At 36.9% G+C, this 22,173-nt stretch overlaps 1 protein-coding gene across 3 annotated transcripts in view; it reads right to left on the bottom strand.

Annotated features, from left to right (window-relative positions):
- The window catches only part of FAM120A (family with sequence similarity 120 member A), a 55,269-nt gene that overhangs the window by 15,241 nt on the left and 17,855 nt on the right, over nt 1-22,173 (bottom strand). For all 3 annotated transcript variants that reach the window (XM_075096665.1, XM_075096663.1, XM_075096664.1), the window contains exons 4-12: nt 19,145-19,273; nt 18,560-18,656; nt 17,405-17,505; nt 16,833-17,116; nt 15,321-15,408; nt 11,787-12,011; nt 8,992-9,166; nt 3,122-3,371; nt 1,626-1,740 (exon numbers count right to left, since the gene is read on the bottom strand). In XM_075096665.1, coding sequence (XP_074952766.1) covers nt 1,626-1,740; nt 3,122-3,371; nt 8,992-9,166; nt 11,787-12,011; nt 15,321-15,408; nt 16,833-17,116; nt 17,405-17,505; nt 18,560-18,656; nt 19,145-19,273 — 1,464 coding nt within the window. The remainder of the gene's footprint in view (nt 1-1,625; nt 1,741-3,121; nt 3,372-8,991; nt 9,167-11,786; nt 12,012-15,320; nt 15,409-16,832; nt 17,117-17,404; nt 17,506-18,559; nt 18,657-19,144; nt 19,274-22,173) is intronic.

Here is a 22,173-nt window from a genome sequence, read left to right as displayed (position 1 = left end):
GGCTCTACACTATATTCCACAGAGTCCAACATTTGTCACCTCAGATAGGCTACATACATTTCTTCCTAACATACAAGACAACTCATTGTCCATTCATTCCTTTGGCAGAGGTTGGCCACATGCTTCCCTGAAGACCAAGTACTGCTCTTCATACAACACAAACAACTGTCATCATCTTTGGACCAGAATCTCTGGAAAGGCCCGCTAAGCATACAGGGCTTCCAGCATGAACGTCTACTAAACACCTTGAAAGGGAGTTCCATCAGTCACCTGAATGATTCTCCTTGGACATGTAGATCATGGACATGATCTACATTTACGGTGCTTTTAGGTAGTTAGCCACAATGAGGAGTACTCAAAAATGTTTTTCTCAGGAGTTTAATACACTTATCATCCATGTCAGCAGCAATCCAGTCCTAAGTGCTGAAGCAAACAAGCAGTCTTGCATGAACTCATCAGGTGTTCACGACAGCTGTCTTCATCCTGTGATTTTCACATTTTTTGCAGCAATAAGGGAAAGGCCAAATTAACTTTCTCCCTGTTGGATTTTATTTATTATTTGAGCTGTTGGCATTCATTCTTTGGTATATGGGAGGAGGATTTTGTTTTTCTGTAACTCTGCCATTAAGATTACTAGCACATGGATTCTCTGCTTACTATGTGGCAAGTTCAAATAGATTCTGAAGTGGATTCAGCTGTTTTCTTCCCCTTACATTTATTAGGACTTCTGTGGCTTAGCACTGGGTTCCCATGAGCAGACTGATTTGGTTTACAGATTGAGACTGAGAAGTCCTTGTTAGCGTGTAACATGCAGGAATGCAAGCCAGATTCTGGTTGTTGCCCACAGAAGAGAAATACTCACTTGCTGGCTTTGAGAATGCTCTTGCAGGCTTGCAAAGCCACTTTTATTAGTCGCAAGATATTCCTTAGAAGAGCCTAATAGCTGAAGTCTGTGTGAGCTTAATTACTGTTTCTTCTAAGAACAGTGCTAGGATTGCTGCTTTTGTCTGTGTACCCCTGCAGTGTGTACCTGTGAATGTGAACTGACTAGGGAAACAAGTATCACCTTCTCCTTGCTGATTTACCTAAGGACACCATGTGTCCAGGCACTGCTAGGAGCCGAACCGGTCACTAGACTTTCCTGACTTCAGCCCTACACTACCTGAAAGACTGTCTGAAATTACTTCTTCAGTATGAGGCTGCATGACAAAGAGGTGAGCAGCATCTCAGCTCCTTTGCTACGTTGATCATCAGTGCAGACAGGAGATAAGATGGATCACTTCCAGTGATGCACTCCTTATATATCCCAATACCTCCCATAGCTTCCAGGTATCAAATACACTATTGGGCGTATTCCAAGAGACAATTACTTAACAAAACTGTGAGGAAAGTTTCTGCAGTATAGAATACTTTTAAGATTTTAGTTATCCATCCAACCAGTGAAACAGAACTGATTATCAATCTTTGCAGCACTTTAGAATACTAAGATTAATATTTTGGAAAGTACAATTAATTATGGAAGGCTTTTAGTGAGACAGGCACATACACATCATCAACTAGAGTTAACAATATGGATCAGCTCAGAATAAATCTCTTAAATTATCAAAGTTATAGTTAAGAATTACCTTGAGTTCCTGAAGCTGGTCAGGTTCATAGAGCTTTGGAGACAATGCTTGGGCAAGAAAAGCATCAAGTTCCTGGCGACGAAGTATACGAACCCCCGGCCACTGTACCATATACCTACAGAGGAAGCCCATAATTTTTCAGAAGCTTCCTTTAGTAGGTAAATCAAGTAGTATTTTAATCAGAAGTCACAAGAATGTAATAACAAAATTTTTTTGTCGTTGTTGTCTAGGCTTGGATAGTTAAAAAGGCTAAAACACTAAATAGATTTGAAGTTTAAATTTGTTTAAATTCATATGGAAGAGCTTCTGACTGTGAATCAGTTGTGCAAAAGCCTGCTTCCAGTGAAAAAGGGGAGGGACAGGACCCCAAAATAGAATTTAAAACAGAAGTGGACTCTGATACATCTCAAAATATAATAATGTAAAGATTAATGGTCTTTATAAAAGACCAATGGTAAAGGACTTTGTGAACATGGTTTTCAGATAACACATTACTCAGAAATTAACTAGTCAGTGAATTTTATGCTTATCATGTCTTAATGAACAACAATTTAAGTGTGCCATGTGTCATAGGAGAGAAACATGCTGTGCAAATGAATGAGGAACTCTGCTTTAAGATACTATTTGGGATATTTTTTGTATACTTACTATTGTATAAGGACAAAACCAAAGGGCTTTTAGTGCTCAAAAGGCAAGACGAAGTACAATAGAACAGAAGACAAATTTACATTTATTGCTCTCAAAAATTGCTTAAAATTTTCCTGTGCAATATGCTAACCTTGGGTTCTGCCTAGGTTTATTCTACCTAGATTTATTACCTACCTTGATTCTACCTAGATTTATAAGCTAGTAATATTAAAATAATAGTCCCTTTCCAAAAAGGTAAGCATCTCTCAATTCCTTGGTGATTTTCAATCTGAAAATTAAACAGGTATTTTTGACCTTGTGACTTTCTCTTTGAAACACTGATGTATTGAATTAATACATCAGCTGCTGGTTAGCATCCTCTCAACTAGATGAGCAATTCTAAGGCAGGGAATCTAACCCATCATAGGCAAGAGTATAATTCACGTGAACTTTGCATCCTGATAAGCTGCTATGCAGCTGTTCTCTGAAGAACTCTTCTCTTTTGCTTTACAACTTGACCAACGCAGCTGCTGAGACCCCAAATGTTAATTTTTTGTAAGTTGAAGCCTAGAGTATAGTAAATGTAAACTAATTCAAATGCTACGGTGGCCTGTATGCAACACAACTTTTTTTTTTTCTCCTCCCTTCAGTCCTCTAGAGACTGAAGGAATGTGGAATATACAGCAAGCTTTTAAGACTCACAGCAGCGATGTTCTAAAAACAAAACAAACTCCTCCTCCTCCTAGTGACATTGTAAATATGAATTAACAATTTCTATACTCATGGTTTAATACAAAGTTAAATATGTCAGAAGGATTATGCAGTAAAACCTTTCCATCATTCTGCTTTTACCTTAAGGTAACACTGACCTTAGTACACAACAGAGCACCATAAGATGAGTGGGCACATTAGTTGGATTGAGCATTGCTGGTGTATCTGATCTCATACAGGCCAAAAATGCCCTCATTCTTCGGTTCTTGTCTTCTACTGCTTTTCCCAGCCACAGCTTCTTCAGATTAGGACAGGTCCATTCCCTGAATGCAAGTGCTTCCACCAGCTCAGGGGTTTGAGGAGATTTTCCTTTGTAAGCAGCCCATTCTTTAATTATCACTGGTGAAACTACAAAATGACAACAGTTGAAAGAAAAAATTCAGAGTTAAAAAGCAGCGTATATTTAAGAATTTGTACGCAGATTTTGATCCAAAAAGCATCACTTTGAGATTGCGACAGATATTGAGGTTCTGGTTTACATTGCCAGATTGGTAAATCTTTCAACTCTGATCACTTACAAAGAAAGTGCATGCAACCAAGTGTACACTAGGAACAGTATATTAATATTTTCAAATTAATGTACAACGTACAGGAACTACATATATTTTTCTAAAACAAACAGCATAATTTGAAAGTGCAATTTCCCCCTAAAAATCTGTCATTGATCAAAAACCTTGTGATAAATAAAAAGAGTACATAAATACAAATATATTCCATATGTGTTGTTCTAAGAACAATATGATCCTAGTGATTTTATTCAAACCAGATTTAAAACTTACGTTATACTTGTTCGCAGTTGCTCAACTACTGCAATGGGACAAGATCTCAAATATGGGTGAGTTTGGGTTTTGGGTTTTTTTTTTTTTTGCCTAAAAATTTTACAAAACATTACATAAACCTTTCAATTTACTACACTACACTGATTTCTATGAAGAGGTTAGTATTTTTGTGTCTGCTAAGCTCCCCTTTCTCCACATCAAAACAAACTCTACAATGCTGCTAAATCATCTCCCTTTTTTATGTTTGAAGGCAACCAAAACAGGCACAAGACTGAGAAATGATACCTTTGGTCTTGGAATGACCCTAAGTTTGACACAGCTCAAAATCTGTTTGCACCCTTCTTAACTCAGAGCCCAGTTACACAGTGTGGAAAAAGATTCAAGGAACTTGTTAGTGAAGCTTCAGGTTACAGCCCAGAGACATTCACTGCAGGAGCACAGACCTGATCCTTCTGCTAGAAACCTTTCCGTTACAGATCAAGAAGAGTGTACCACTGGTGCCAGGAAAGCCCTTACAGCTCTTACAAAGTCTCCATCAGAAATCAGGCATCAGTCTTACAAGAAATTTTATATTTAGGGGCACACAAACCAAGGCAGAGGTGATGACTGAGATTAAAAAACAAGCTCCAGAACATCCCAAAGCACTCTTGTGCTTTTCTGGAATCAAACTACTCTAGCATTATAGCTGCATTTCACAGAGCTCAGGGTAAGTTGTACAAAGATAATGTACAGCAATGAAAATAAAAATTCTGATATATTTAGTTGGTAGTCTCACTACAAAATCATGTTCTATTTTGGTTGCTACCAGTTTTTATGTGCCACCAAGCTATACAGGATGGGCTTTAACAGCCAGCAGAGCTCATCCATTATTTGTGCACAGCGTATGACACCAGTTTTCTCTTCTTGTTTAGGCCTGGGACAATAAACATGAACAAATAAAAGGATGTATATTATGTAGGCTTTAAAAGACTTGTTTAATTGCTTAAGGTCTCAGAAGCAAGAGATACTTTTGGACCAAAACTTCTTAGTTTTGAGGCTACCATAGAACAGTTTAATCTGTTAGCAATAAAAAAAACCCAAACTGTTGACAACTGACATAAAATAGTTTGTGTTTTGGAGTTCTTTCTTTTCTTTCCTTCAACCTCCTTTGGACAATAAGAGGCGATATTCCTAGCTACACTCAAAGCTTCTCGGTTTGGATGTCCCTCCAGAGACAATCAGATGCAAACTCCATATGCACACTGCATTTAAGCACCCTCAGATGACCGCTTCCTCAGCTTCTACAAATCCTGGTAACAGCAGACAACAGCAAGGAAGCAGAGCTGTGCAGAACACGAATGTTTCACTTTTGTTTCTGTCACATGTATTACACACATAAAACCCTCAAGCTTAGAAGAAGGGACCATTTCATGTCTGTATTTTCTACCTGCAATCCTATGCTTCAACATTCAAATTTGGTTCAAAGCTTTTAATCTGGGGATGACAACTTCCATGACCCTATGATATTAAGGCCACAGGAAGAGTACCTCAGTTTGCCCTCCAAACATACCATCTTCATAACATGCTACCTGTAGAGATCACACTGGAGGTCCACCCTGGCTTCAAAATTTTGGGAAGTAATGGTTATTATGGGAAAGGTAACCATGCTTCTTGCAGCATGGTTTAATATGAAGGTCACTCTAATGGACTGGCAAATAGTATCTTCTCTGAATGATAGGGATGAGGAATTACAGCTCTATCAGTTGACAGGTAACTGTAGGACTCTTCACCCTAATATAGCATTTAATGTAACAGACGAATCCAGGACTTGTGCATATCCACTTATTTCTCCAGGGCATTTCTTACACCTTTGACAACTCTGTACTGGGACTGCTGCCAAAAACACTGTCTTCCTGAGCTGCTGGGGATCTCTGACCTCAGAGGAACATTTTATGTTTTCCTCCCAGGACTTCCACTTGGAAATACACAACATCTACCCTGAAGACTACATTAGCTACAGTGAACACTCGGGATCAAGGGTGTGTTCAGCCACAATATCACAGTGCTAATTATACTGGTTTTCGTACTAAACTTCCTCCTGCTGCTCATCAGCAGATCTGAATGCTCAAAGTAGCCTATGCAACTGCACAACATATTGACATCTGCTTTGAACATTACTCTCATGACACTCCAAGGTCAATCCAAGTAAAAAGGGTTAGTATCAGTCTGCATCAGGGTAACCTGCTTGATAAACATGTGTATGCTGTTATAGGATCTAAAGTCATTAGCAACAGCATCCTGCACGCTCAAGCTGTCTGTTGGAGCCCTTGCTGCTAACTACAGCTCAGGTGGTTTTGGTATTCTCTTTGCTTTTTTTTTCCACGAACTGAACATGAGGTGTGAGGTACCTAATACCACTAGAAGACGAGTTAGCTAATGCAGATTAATCAAGCCTCATTTTTAACCTTATAATCTTTACTGACAGCACAGCTTGAGCTAAGTGTGCTTGATTTTGCAAAAGGGCTACTGCCCAAGATAGAGCCTTCCTTTCAGCAGAAACAGCATCAGCTGAATACACCCTTGATGGAGAACAGTACATCACAAGGTGGCTAGGCTTAAAATAACAAACCTTTGGATCTAACCAGGAGTTATGACAGCTTGGACAAGTGTGCATTTTTTCACAGAGTGGAAAAGGCAGATGGTTTCATCTACACATACATATTTATCAGAACATGAGAAATAACCTGTTCCAGAGCTTGAAAAGAGAGCAAGTCAGACACTAAGTTTCCATCTCCTCAGAAGGAAGTAGAGCACAGCCAATGCTGTGCCCTTGGCAGTAAAAGCACAGTCAAGAACTCTGTGATTCAGCTTTTTGTATCCTCTGGGGGCAGACATGAGGACATGTACAGCAAAGGCGTTACTTAGCAGACAATTATCACTGAAAAACCTTACTGACTCCCTCTTCCAACAGATCAGGGTTTTTTATTGGCTTTTCAACTACATAAAAATAATAATGATTTAAAAGACAGGAAGTCATCCATTTTATGAAAGATCCAATATCTTGCTAAGTATTTAGTAATAATACTGACGTGTCAGTTTATTACATATTTTTTCATAGCCTCCTATAACCCTCACATGCAACATACTTGCAAATTATTCATGAAAAATTATTATGTTGCCAGTGTGGCTCAAAGATGTGGCTGAAAATGAAAATTAGATATAAATATATTCATTAACTTTCTACATAAATCTTAAGGACAATATACATTTTTAAAAGAAATTTATTTCTTCATTCTCTTAATGTCTCTCAATTCTTAAATTTGGTCTTAATTATTTTAATTACTGTGTTTCATAACTTACTCATTTTTGAGAGCAGCATAAAAAATTAAAACACTGATGGACAATCAGCATCACTAGTTCGTTATAGCCTGGGTCTTCCAAAAATTCAGCAAGGGCTAACAAGTGTGCCTAACTGATCCGAGAAATCTGCTCTTGCTGCTTAAGACACTATTCTCTCTTTCCATCTTGCATAGCCTGCCCAATTCTTGGTACTTTGTAGGAGAAGTGACCAAAATAAATGTGTTCCTGCAGCATAGCCCTTTCAAACCATATGCTTGCCTCTCAGCTCAAATCCTCCTTTACTAGCAACTATTGGGCAGATGTTTATATTTTTTTTTAAGAATGTGGTCAGCCCTAAGATAGAAGTAGGTCAGTAGCTGAATGCATCCTGCAGCAAGATTTGCCAGAGCTCCTGTAACTAAACCAAGACAGCAGTAGCACCCTTAGCCTCCACTGAGAATAATCCTCAGGAAAGCAGCATAAATGAAAGAAAATAAGTGGTTCTATAGGTAGCCCCAGTAGCCTAGAGAGAACATTCCAGGTTTACAAGATGAAAATATCCTGAAAACTGAAGCAAACTTTCAGCACTCAGCTACTTCACCACTACAAATGTTGTAGTACACTTTTAAGGACAGAAGTCTAATGAGGATAAATGAATCCTGCAAATAACTTTACTATTTTAATCCTAGAATAACCTTGTAAGCTCAAGTACTACTGTGTTGTGCGAGTTTAAAGAATTAAGAAGTTTGTTACAATATGTGTGCTGAGATATTATTGTGGCAGGGTAAATATTAATTCCCACAAAATAACTGGCTAAGACAAAGAGTTTTTCAAACGTTGTTGGAAGGTTATTTTCACTGTGAATGTACAAAAACATTTCACAATTAAAAATGGAAAGAGAAAAGGGAATGAACATGAAGTTTACAACTGATTCTTACCTTTATGTTTTTACACATGAAGACCATGAATGATGCTTTCATACATTCTAAATATCTGATTCTTAAATTTAGTCTAGTGACAGCAAACTCCTATATATAAATACTTCTACTGCCATCCACTTAATGCTTTAGCATTCCTTTAACCTTTATAAGATGCTATTGTAAAGTTCACTCATTTCCTTGTGTACATTTCATTATAAGAAAAATACTCATAGGATGAGGAGGTTGAATTTTCTGGAATGACAGCAATTCCTGGAAGCAGAAGACTTAAAATGACAACTTCCAGATTAAGATGAAGATTAAGATTCATCCCTCTGAATTAGCAAAAAGATCTTCTAACAAGTCTGTTTGCAAAAGTTTAATCTGTCTTCACCCAGGTCTACCTTCACTTTCATTACACCTGACTTCTGCAGATTTTAAATCAAATTTTTATATGCCAATACCTGAAAGATATGAGAGACATGCCCATTTCACTGACGTACATTTAATTACACTGGAGAAGACAGAGACGAAGACAGGGTAAAGTAACATATGCACCTTTCATTTTGAAAAACGTATGCAAATTGGTATGCATATGCTCAGAATAGAAGTTTTCTATAATCAGGTTCTGCCATATACTTTGAAAATTACATCACAAACTGACATTACTTGCTACAAGCCTGATAGCAGCTTGACCATACATTTTAAAAAACAAACCCCAGAGCTTGCTTCGAAATGGTAACATTTATAGTTCTTAAACTACTACAGGAAATAACATTTCAAATTAACATAATCTTTTTCTATTACCCATGGGATCAAATAAGCCATAAATTCCTCCAGCATAGGCTACACCGATGAAATCTTAGTAACTATTCTCATTCAAAACGCAGTACAAATGGATATGAAAACACAGCAAAGGGAAGAGAAATAAAGACTGGATTCTGTAGTACATACATTCTGGTGGAAGTCTGTTCTTTCTAAAAGCAAGTCTTTCAGTTTTCTTTCTGCTTTCTGCCAAACTAAACAGGACCCCGTAAACATACTGACGAACTGGCCTATAAAGGAGAGCAGCAGGAGGCAGGTCTTTGTTGGCTTCATCTTCTATAGAAACAGCAATTTTGATTTCACCCTTTTGCATGAAAGAAAGCAGAAAAATATGACACATTATAGTGAACAGAAAGTATTTAGATATGCATGGTAACTCAAGCCAGCTCTGCTATAAATCTCATCTAGTCAAGAAAAATGTGATTCAGTAATGTGGATCCTATGTGTGTGAAGGTAACAACAGAGGAAGATTACCCTACAATCAACTTGCTTTCCTCCAGTAAGTCTCCAGGCTCTGATTATCCCTGTTGCTCTCCTCTTTCTCTTCTCCATCACACACCATTTTGGGTTTGGTGGTGGTAGTTTGGTTTTTTGTTTTGTTTGGGTTTTTTTTTAATTAGTTTTTTTGTTTGTGGGTTTTTTTTTGTTCTGGACTCTCTGCAGGTGAGGATTACCTATATATAATCTTCATATATGGATGTTTTGAGGAGTGAAACAATACGCATGAAAATACACTAACATGCTTATAGACAGTCAAAGCACATTTGAAGCTGATCTAGGTTTCAGACAGCTATTTTAAAAAATATTCATGCTGTTTAAAAACACTGGTCTCATTTTCTGATGCAATGATTTGAAATAGTATTGGGGACTAACTGTAAAAAACAACATTATGAGAAGTTCCGGTCAAAAAAATTTAACTAGGAATTACATAAGTAAGGTTGTTTTTGAATGTATATAAAACTTTAGCATTTTATACTTTTTCAGAAAAAAGCGTGAAAGAACCTTGCAACATTCTCAAAACAGCAGCAACATTCTATGTTCTCGGTGTCTGCACATCCAACCATGTTAAAATTTTTTGGAAAACAACTGACTTTACTGCATCGCTCCCAAATACCAGCCTTTATTTTCAACACTGACAAGCAAGCACTTCATTTTGCTACTTTCAATTAAAAACACATTTAAACTGTCCCAGTAATGAATACTGCAGGTGACATCTTGGAGTGATTATATTAGATTATTGTCAGGTTTAACTCAGAAACTACTTTAGACACTTTAACTTAGACACTTAGACTGCTACTTTAGGTATGTCTGAAAGGTCTCTCTCTACACATAACAGCAACATAATCTGGAACACATCTACATGCCAATTTCTAAAGAATCCCATAATTATCCAACAAGGTATCTGTTGGTGTACCTATGGTATACTTTAGGTGCCCTGTACATACTTGTTCAAAAGCATTTCAGATAGTGGGGAAAGAAAAACAGTGTCAAGTAGTACTGATTTATTTTTGATGCAGCTATCTCTAGCTTGGCGTTTTTCCTCTGTTGGAAGTGGATTTCTCAAATGCAGGCATTGAATTAATTTCTTCCCATTGTGAGATATGATATTAAATATCAAGTAGTATTTAAATGTACTAAGAGTATTTGGCTATGCAAAGTATGAATCAAAACTGGCATCAATGGTCTTCATATGCCTTTTGGTTCTTCCCCACTTTTCTTCAATAAAGAAGGGAAGTGTAAGAACACAACAGCAATGCAAGCTATGGTGCAAAACAAACACATGGGAAATAGGTAATCCAAAACTCAGCCTTGGTGCAGAAACTTCTCTTTCCATGGACTTCAGATCCCTGCCTACAGTCCTTATTGTTCTGAAACAGATTTTTAAGATGAATGCAAGCTAACAGGAATGTGGACAGTACCATTTTGCCAGGTGTTGTACAAATATGCACATTTAATGGGCTTGATGTATGAGAACCAGTACCAAGCATTCTGAACACCGAGAAGGAAGAAGATTAAAGTTGTCTTGTTCTGGGACTCATCTGTTTGTACTTAGAAGGAACAGTGAACTTATGTCTTTTGAGACTGGATAAAGTCAAATACAGAGCTGTGCAGGAACACCACTGCTCTGGCTCCTTCCCAGTTCAACACAAAGCAGGCTTCAACAGCTTCCAGACACACTGAAGCAGGTTATCACTGCCTATTTTTGTAAGAAGATCTCCCATTGCTTTTCAAGGTGTCCTCATGAGGCCATTCACACAGATTTTTTTCTGGACACACTGAGCATACAGAGTCCTAGGCTGTGTGAAAATGCTTGCAGCTCACCTGGGATTTGAAGGCTAACATAAAATAGCCAAACCAAAAAAAAAAAGCGCCATCAGAAATGTTCTGCCAAACTAAAATGAAGAAAAATTCAGAACGTTGAGTTCATCTATGATTACATTTTGGGATTATACAAAAAGGATTTCTTAGAGCTGCTCTGGTTCTATCAGGGCTAGCTACCAGGGATGGGAGGGATCGAATTATTTTTGAAAGCTGAAAATAAAAAAGACTTGGCACGGACGCCAAAAGCAGGAGGTTTTAGATGGAAATAGACTCTCTATAGTTACACACACATATATACATGCAAACACGAACATACACACACATGCGTAGAGATATAAAAATATCTACGCCTTATCAGGAAAAATGAATAATTTTGTAAATAAACACTTATAATTACAGTCATCTTGTATTTATTGGAACAATGTACCAAACCAGGTAAGTGTTTAGAAAACAGGGGAAAAATTGTTAGAAGCACAAAAAATGGACCAAAACTCAAAGCATTAAAAAGGACGTAAATTTATGATACTCTTTAGCCAGAAATATAAGTGAAATTATCTTTACAGAATCATTATTTCACAGCACATAATTTTTAAATGTCATACCTTGGTTAGGACATGAAAGATGTAGGGATACATTAACCCCTTCTTGTGCCTGTGTTCTGCCACTCTTAATACTTCAGGTGCTACAGGAGGTAATGGCGGGGTAGTAATATCCATGTGGTTTCTGGTGGGCATTGACAGCAGGCATGGGATTTGTGGATTACTGGTTTGATTCCCTTTGACATCAGCTGCCTGACTTCCTGAAGAAGTACTAGAGGAACCTTCTGCCTATAACAGAATATACAAAATAAAGTGCTTTTGAATGTGTACGGAAACGTACCAGGAGATCAGCCAAGAGAAACAGCAAATTTCCACTTCACACACAATGAAAACAGTAAATCTTCACATTATGTTTTATCAGTATGTAGGATAAGTTCTCCAAAGCTAGCTAAGAGTTTTTCAGCAAGTGTAAACTTTCAGCCATTGTTTGCTAGCAGAAGCAAATTACTGAAAAGATAAATATTATGGTAAAGCTTTAACTTATTAACAGCAACAGTAATTATTATTTTCTTTAATTTTTAATCGCACAATACAGAAAGGGGACTGATGACCTCTTAATGAAATGTGAATGACCCCTCAACTAGGTATTTCCAAGATACTGCCAACTAAATGGGTTAACTGACAGTCACAACATCTATAATTTATCTAGACTTCCATTAACACATCCCTTCACAGTTTGCATTTCTTATTGAAACAGGAGAAACTACATAGTTCAATTTAAAGACATTTAAAATATATAGTGTTTGAACATAAAAGTCTTGTAAATGTTTTGTTTTGTTTTTAAACAAAATTCTTTTATCTGAGAAGATTGTAAGAGAAAATGGCAACGTTCTCTGACTGCAAGATTAAGGTGGCATTTTATTCCATTTCTAGAAATGTAGCTCACAAATTCATTGGAAAAACATGACACACAAAAACATACTGTAAACCTCCTGGGTAATAAGCCTTTTGTAAGCATTTATGTTGTGTGTCTCATAGATACTACCAAAAAATGTAGAGTTCATTCCTAAAAATCCTCGTCTCCAAAGCTGAAAGCTGTTTTTAGCTTAAGAGTTCATACTAGTTTTGTGCCTATAAACTATTATAGTAATATTTAAAACTTGAGACCAAAATTTAATTTGTTCACGTGATGATATATCATGCATGAGTATTTTCACAATTTGTGTAGAAAATTTCACATGCTTCTTAAGAATTTAAAAGCAAAGCTGAAGCAAATGGCCAAAGCCATTATAATGCCACAGAACAAGTAACAAAAAATAGGCCCAAACAAGTTCAGTTTGTTCACTTCAGGCTTTTGTGAAAAATACAAACCTGCATGTAAAACCAAAACAAATCAGAAACCCCACACAACCTCCAAAAACCTTCCATAGGAAGGTATGCATTAGTAAAAACACACTCTAGAAAAATATCAAAGGGGAACATTATTTTCACATTGCATTTTAAGCACAGAATCAAAGAGAACATTACTGAAAGATTATAATTTAAGGTTGGTAATCCAGACTTCATTTTAGTTATAAAAATAATATACAGAAGAAATGGTTAAAATCTGTAAACAAGAACATTTCTAACACAATATATTAATACAGAATGTTTTATAAACAGGTGAGCTATCACAGCTATATTAGATCTGTGTTATATTGTCACATATATTTCTTTATCAATTTAAAGATTTTTGCCTGTCTTCTACTACCCTAAGTGAAAGTCAGTGATACTGGACCACGAAGGGAAGTTTGCAGAACTGCCCATTACTTGGGGGCATGGAGGGAGGACAAAAACCTCCAAATGATAGCAACGCTTTTCTTGTTTGCACTACCCAGGTTCTTCCTGGGTCTGCTCCAGTGGTATTCAAACACCTCAGCTGAGGAACTACCACAGTTAAAAGTATTTTTTTTGTCTTTAGTAATACACATCCACCCAAGTGAGACGAGCATACCTTTGTCATGTATAATCATGCAATGAGACAACTATAAGCAGGGAATTTTGACATATAAGTCAACTGAAAGGAGCATCAGGATCATTGCTGTCTAATCTATGCTAGGTTTTCAGCACTTTAAATTACCTCAGAAAGTCACATAGTTCATTCAGTTGAAATCTTCAGGAAAGATTTCCTTTTTTTAACCATTAATATATACCTCTCTAGGAAATGAGTTCATCTACAAAATGTACTCATAACCCTCCCTGTCATGCTCAACAGATGCAACTGTCTTCTCATGCTACTGCAGGCTGAAGTGGCTTGATATTAAAAAAAAAAAAATAGACAAGTGAAATTTAAAAGCATTTATACATTAAATTGGATGCACTTAAGTAGGACTACGTGCATACATCTATTGGAAAGTTTAATCACTGCTCCAATTCTGTGTGCATGAAGCCAGGCAGGCAGACACGCTGTGCAGGATGTCCCACCATCTATCGCCCTGCTCCAGAAGCAGCACCACCGCTGCTCTGCCTGCTCCCCCCCCCCCCACCCTCTGCAGGACACCAGGCTGCGCAGCACACACACAGGGCTGCAGCGGGGCGCACTGGGCTTCATACATGGCCCACAACACAGAGAAGGAGTGTAATAGGTCCAATTAACATTTGCATATGGTGACTAATCTGCAGGCAGAAACAGTTATCATACAGGGTGCAATCTGCAAAAATAATAACCACTTATGGATGAAGTCATCGGCTTGATATTTTAAGCACAAAGCCCAAGTTTACTGGAGGTTTCTATGCCAGAGGTACAGGAGAAAATATTCTGTTTATCTACAGCATAACTTGCTCATGACTGGGTTTTTTGGACACAAAATTAACAGTTCCATCACAAAGACACAGAGATATTAAGTGCAAATGCTTTGAACATTCTTTCTAAGCATGGTTCAAGCTTGGAATACAGAACACCATACTCTTGACTTGACAACCTTTTTAAATCTTGAAGAAATGTAATAGGATAATGTTACATCTTTATCAAGGGCTTAGTTATCTCATCCTTACTTAGTTAAGTAGCAATATTCTAACTGGTCCCACGGAGCTACTTTAAGATGTATTACGTGAAATTCATCCCAGGTGGTTATAAAGGACTTCTAGTCCCCAGCTGAGATTTAATACACCTATAATGGGCTGTGGCTAACACTGAAATGCACGTTAGAGCTGTTCTCGCTACACCATAGGCTGTATGACACAGCCCCTGAACCCACAGGCACTTAAGACTGCTATACTCCTCAGTAAAAACATCAAAATAACTCACTACTGTAAACACGGCTAGCAACATCCAAGGATGAGATTTCTAGTTAAGGAGTGAACAAGTTTATTGGTTTCTTTCTATTTTATATCTAGTATTTTCTACTGCATTCTATTTAATTTTCATCCTTGTCTATATGCTACAATATTCCTTGGAAAATGTCTTACTGTACTTTAAAGCTGTTTTTCATAATTTACAAAAAGTTGTAAAAGTTTACACTGAATCCTACTGATCAATATTGAAAATTCTACTCAGGGTTTGCTGTAAAGCTCTGATACAAAAGAATAAATTGTGATGTTTGGAACTTAAGGAATTACCTTTGTTTGGTCTCCCAGATCCCCACGCGTTTGACTTTCTGACTGGGTTCCTGTTTTTTCCCAGCCTATTTTGTTCCCACTGACATGGCTGAAGAACAACATAAAGAAAAACATAGTATTAAAGTGCTGTTTAAGATACAGTGGGATAAATCCTTGGTGACTGTTATTGGAACTACGAGCCAGAGAGGACTCTGAGTTTAAGGGATGCTGTGTATTAGAAATGTCAATTTGTAGGAGTCTTGAAGAGACTTTAATACCAACATTTATTCATTCACACTATGTCAACATTTGGATTGTATATCCAGCTTTTTTTTAAAAAGCTGGATATTACAATGACTAAATATGTTCATGCAAGAAAAATTCTTGATTGAACTTTAAATAGTTGTCACTATGCCAAGTAATTTCCCTCAGAACACTAATTCTACAAACTGTGATATAAATGACACTGTCTAGATTTCAGTTTCTAAGTTTATTCAAAATTTATTGCATAAAATGCATAAGGCAACACTATAAAAATGCTGAAAAATATTCTTTCTAAAGCAGGTACATTTCCCATTCTACACTGCATGGAAGCCACGTAAACTTAATTGATTTACTAAGCAAAACAAATGATAAAATTTCAAGTTGACAGATTGCATCAAAAAAATGAAGTACAAGCCATCATGCACAACTAGACACATTCAGAATTGAATACCAAGTAGTACCATACTTACGCTATTATACACAACCCCAAACTTCTAGAGGCAATCACAGACCTGCTAAAGCCCCAGACTTTGATTCTCACACAGTAAGCCACTACACTTAACAAGACAAAGGTAAACACAACTGCCTCTGTTCAAATTTCCTTTTTGTAGGTCAGCAAGCAGTAATTAAATGAAACTCTGCACAACTTTATTGCCAAGGACAGACATTTGATCTAGCGGAAGTCGGAAATGCTTCTGCAGTAAACAAGGCACATTAGTACAAGAAAGCAAAACCAACTTCACTGCTGCTTTATTCCACGCATAGCCTGTCGATGAGGGCTCTTAAGTCACTGTCCTAAATGGTGAATTTCTGACATTCACACCAGGTTTCTTTGCAAAGCCACATTATGCCAAAATTTTAGAAGTGTAAACACTACAAATTCAGTGAAGTTTCATGGGTTTTAGCTACTCAAATTTTAATGAATTATACTGTGAAGCAGGAATATTTCTTTCATACAGTGTAAAGAACTTGAAGGCTTTATGACATTTACCAAGATCCCACACTCTCCTCCTTTCAATAAAACATAAGGGCAGAAGTGGAAAAACACCCAGTATTATTTGGGTTTGGATTTCTGTTTGTTAAGGATCACAGCAACTAGAGTGAACCATGGATATGTTTGCAGTCATAGTGACCTAAAACTATTTTTATGAAGGGCTATCATATCACTAATATGCAGATTTCTTACTTTCAGGATACTGGCGAATGATTTTGAAAATAAATTTATTTTAACAGAAGCCAAGTAAGAAAACATCCTCATGAAAAACTTACTTCACTGCACCTCCACTGCCTTCATCATTGTCAGAGGACGAAGATGTAGAAGAGGCAGGAAAATAGGTTGAATCCACATGATTAGGGCTCCCACTCTGAGCTGGATTTATTGGAGAAGATCGTTCATACAATGGTGTATGTTTTCCTTCATGAGGAATGTTACTGTAGTTGTTCTGCTCAGAAAGACTTTTTCCACCTGTTTCCAGGGTGATGGCTGGCTCAGAGAGGCTATATGGGTATGGACCCTGACCTTGGGCCCCACCCTGATTGGACATCTGCTGGGCCTAAAACAAAGTGATCTTTCTTAAGTGAAGGTAACAAAAAGGCCTTTCTATTAAAATAAAATACATTATTTAATCAAGTGGCATTTTCCAGATGTACACATTTATATTCTCAGCCATCTTGGACATCCACAAAAATTGTTCTACCAGAGTCTGGACCATCACTGTACTTACAGACTTAATCAGTGAACATCCATTCTAAAAAAGTTAGATATACCTTTCCCACCCAGATTTTGATTTGATGAGTACAGCAGGTTTCTCCCAAGGAGGAGAGCAGAGGGCTATACTTACCACAGGTTTTGCTTGTAGTGAGGTCTGTGGAATGTTAAGCATCTGAGAAGGAACATATGGTGGTACTATCCCAGGCATACCAAACTGATTTGGTCTGGCTGCTGTATTACAAATGGGAAGGAAGGGAAAAAAAAGAAAAAAATCCAAACACTCATTAAAATGCTCAATATTTGACAAAAATGTTATCCTGTTTATCCTTTTGCTTCTATGGTTTATTTATTCTTGTTCCATTACCACTACTGTTTTCTATATGCTTTTATGTCAGTTTTATGCATTTTTGCTTTTTAATAAAAATACTCTGTAGCTTGTGAATTCTATTTTACCTGTCTCACCTTCTCTCTGTTCTTGGTATCTCTCATTACTACACATTGCCATTCTACCTGGGAATCAAAGGAAGCTTAGAAGAAAAAAGCCCAAGAGATATCATAACGAAGAAGCTGGCCAAAACAATGTCACACAGACACATAATGCTGGCGCTTTCTATTATTTGGATATTTGACCTAGAGTAGCCTTAATGCCCTTTAATGAAGGCCTCTGAATATAAAGACACCCCACCCCAAAAAAAGGGAAGGAAAAATCTGTTAGTATTCCAGTATGGATACTGAAATTATTTAGAAAATTTCAGCTCAAATTATGTTTTTGTGTTAAGAATCAGGTGTATGTGGTAAATCCTGTCATCATATAGTTAATTTGTAAGCCTTGAAAATAATCTGCAATGCCAGGACAATTCATGGCTGCAATTTAAGCAGGTATGTTATGACATCAAAAAATCAAAGACTATAAAGGGATTTCTAAAATACATCAGGTAAGTCCAAGTGAGAAACAGGAAATATGTTTTATGGAACAGAAAGAGAAACTGTCTTTATGATTGGAACCGGTCATCAGATTTCAGTTGTTTCCAGCATCACACTCAAGTGTTCTAATGCAGCAAGAGCTAAATGGACAATCAGTCCAGGTTGCCCTCCTCTTTTTTGGGAAAGAACACCACCTCTGCACATATCCTATGCAAATCTTTTGAAACCTCATAATCAAAGGTCAATGAAAATTGCCAGAAAATACAAAAATTTGTAAGATCCTACTAATAATACTAGTTCTGATTTAGGGTTATGCCAGGTTTTAGTTAAAAAGAAAATCCTTACTTCTTTAATTACTTACCTAGGTAATGTGGTGGATGAAATGGCATAGGTTTGTTAGTTGCTGAGTAATAAGCAACTGCTCTCTTGAATCGAGTAACTTTGTCATCTGTTCTAGACTAAAGTAAAAAAAAAAAAGATCTGTCAGAAGGAAATCCAGGCATGCCATATATAAGTCAGCACTGTACTGTAAAGTAGTTAACATATACCATATCGCATACAGGATTAACGCCTATGGACCTTTGAGGACTATAGCACTACTCCAGGACAAGAAATATTATGTCAATCCATGCAAGAATAAAGCTTTACATTTCTATCTTCATGTACCACTAATTCTCAATGACAGTACACAAAGCCAGACTACAAAACCCCTTTGGTTATCAAGAATTTAACTTTAAAGCACTGAGGGTATATGCAGTATTTTTACCTTCAGAAAGTGTGGAAAGTGAAATTGGGGTATCTAAGACATTACATATACCCACAGATTCCTATTATCAGCTGATGCAAAGCACTGTTTTTATAGAATGCAATTCTTCAACACAAATGTATAGCACCATAGGTTAAAAAAAACCCAAACCCAAACCCATATTTTTGCTTTATGCTTTACCTGTGAATGTTGAAAAACATCTTTTGCTATGGCATCCAAATCAGTGGTGTCCTGAATATTACGGACGTAGTCAGCTACGGCTTTGATTACTACGTCACAAGGTGGTAAAACTAACTGATGAGCACGTACCTAAACAAACAAACATACATGCCAGTATGAAATAACAGGGTAGCCCAAGATATTTCAGTTACACAGTAGAGAATTAAACTGCTTATTTATTGAAAATATATTAAACAAATTCCATGTTGCCAGATTTATATCTAAATATTTTTGGGCCTTCCACCTTATTTTTAAGACTTCACCTTAAACATGACTCATGTTTTTTATCTACAGTGTTTATATATATGTGAAACCTCACCTCTATGTAAATCTTTGCTAGTTAAGTATCAGCTCCAACAACAAACAAGGTCAACAATAGTAATTATTTTACTGCTTTCTAGTTGGACATTTCCTCTAGGCCAAAATGCTTTGTCTAATGTGGATACATCCATTTTGTATCTATACATATATATACATGCCAGAAAATATTTTGACAGTTTATATTCTGAATGTAAAGTGGTATCAGAACTGATGAGAGAGATCCACTCAGAAGAAGATCTCTATGTACACAGAAAAGGGAGGATTTGAAAAACAAATGGAGAAAATCAGTATCTCAAGGAAACTTATTTTCAAGATTCTACAGAAATTGGTCTAAAAAGCATTATTTGAAGATTACAGTTTAATAATTAGTGTTTTCAAATTTTGTATATTTCAGTATCTGTAGTAGAATATACTCATACAACTTCTCATGATATATAACAACTCAGGCAAGAAATTATTTTTATACATAGACATAGAATGATGTATGGATTTCTCTTGTTCCTATGATGTGAGCATAGTTACTTTCTCTTTCAGGCATTTCAATATCAACACGGTTATAGGGCTGGTTACTCTTTTTGCAGACACAGAGGAAATTCTTAAGATAGTTCCATTGATAAAGTAGTTCAAATATTCCAGCATTTAAAAAATTGATGTTTCACCATCCAATGATAGATATGTCTGACCTCCCATATTCACCGTTTTAAATGGATGAGAAACACACGTTTAAATGCATGCTAAAAATTTCCCCTGAGTTAATGACCTGAACCCATACAGACCACAGATTTGTTTACAAATTACAGTCCATGGCACAACCTGCTCAAGGTGTTAGGAAAATGATGAATTCCCATTGATTCACTGGTCACTGACTCAGGGGTTTGAAAAGATAAGGATCATTTTGGACTTTGTAGCAAAAGACTTCTCTTTGTAGCAAGAAGAAAGAGCTGGAAGAACTTTGTGGGACGACGTCCAAAGTCCCTACAGGCGAAGCTCCCGCAGCTCAGCGACTGGCAGCTGCAGATGGATGTGCTGTACCAGGAAGTTCTAGACTCAGTTCTTTGGCCTGATCCCTTCTCGTGTCCACATGGAGAAAGGAGGGGAACTGGATAGTCCTGGAAACCCTGGACTTCCATCTCAACACTCCCAATAGGCTCCTCCTGAAAATAAACTGAGGATTATTCAGCATATGATTACGGGAATTACTGCTCTTACATGCAGTGCGTGATTCTATATGGGGTATAGAAACTTGAGGTCAAGCAACCATCATGGACCATTGCAAAATTAAAAGCAGTGACCGGTGCTGCTAGCTGGGTCTGAAAAACTACTGAACCATAGGCAGCTTCTGCTACTTTCCCTCTGTGCTGCACAATGAGCACACTCAGAGGGGCAGGAAAGAGGTCTCCAACTACATGTCCTAAATTTTAGAGGATGCCTGAGGAATTCCTAAAAATTCTGTCTGGAACCTCTGTACAATTCTGGAGCACTCCCTCCATGCCTATGGGGCAGCTAGGTTTTAGCTTTTAGCATATTTTATCTGCCTGTTTGCAAAATTCAGTGATTGAAGACTTAAGAGATCATTATTATTTAACAGTCCTATTTTTTAAGATATGAGAACACACGAAAAATCTTTATGCTTGCATTCTACACAAAGGTATCATACTCTACTAGAAAATATTACAATTCAGCCTTGTCAGAAATGTTTATGTAAAATTCTGATTAATACTTCATTAGTTTTATCTTCACAACTTTAAAATCTGTATTACAACCCCTTTTTATTTTATATTGAGTCTGCCTTTCCTGCCCTTATTTGATCCACTGATTATGCAATTTCTTAGACTGCCTCCTTCATATTTAGACCATGGGATTTTTGCCCAGATTCCCATTTTTATTAATTTTCTTCTCTTCATGTCTATGTTTTACAAATATGAGGATATTGATTCTATATGTGGTCATTCTCTACCAGAGATGAGCTCCACATTTAATGAGCCTAAATTAAAAACAGTTCTGTTTAGTGTAGTCAGTGGCACAGTAATTATTTCTATTTCAGAGAGTAAATTCTAGATTTTGACTAGTGTGTGTTCTGAATATATACAACAATACTAAATATAGATCACATTTGCGTGTAAGCTACAGTCACAAATATTGATGACAAAATTTTGCACCCAATACGCAAAGAGAAGCAACATATTTACAGTGGATAAAAGGAGTAAGCAATCTATCATTACTTTTATGCGATCTCCAAGACAGTAATACTTAATAAACTGTAAGCAGTTTGCATCAAGAGAAGACATCACATCACTCTAGGGCTAATATTCAGCTCAGACCCTAGAACTATGAAGCTCAACTGAGACATAATAAGGGCTTATTACGTGTATCGCCCCCAGTTTAGCTGCTTTTAAACAAACAGCCTGGACATAAACAAACATTGGAGCATATTTTTAATTCCTGAAGTGAGACCTTCTGAAAGTATCTATTACAGATTTAGATGCATTTCAGACATTTGGATTTTATTTCATTCTGTTTCAAAGACATCCAGTCCAGATGTGAGAACATTCTCAAAACTGAAAATGTCATGACCTACACAGAAGTCAGAAATAAAAAGTGGAGATGTACTTTACTGATATTAAAGAAGAAAAGATTTCTATTCATTTTAGAACTTTCCAGAAATCCAA

Source organism: Phalacrocorax aristotelis, chromosome 6, assembly GCF_949628215.1.
Source record: "Phalacrocorax aristotelis chromosome 6, bGulAri2.1, whole genome shotgun sequence".
Lineage (NCBI taxonomy): Eukaryota > Metazoa > Chordata > Aves > Suliformes > Phalacrocoracidae > Phalacrocorax > Phalacrocorax aristotelis.
The sequence above is the reverse complement of the archived record's forward strand: the minus strand, read 5'-3'. Positions and strand labels throughout refer to the sequence as shown.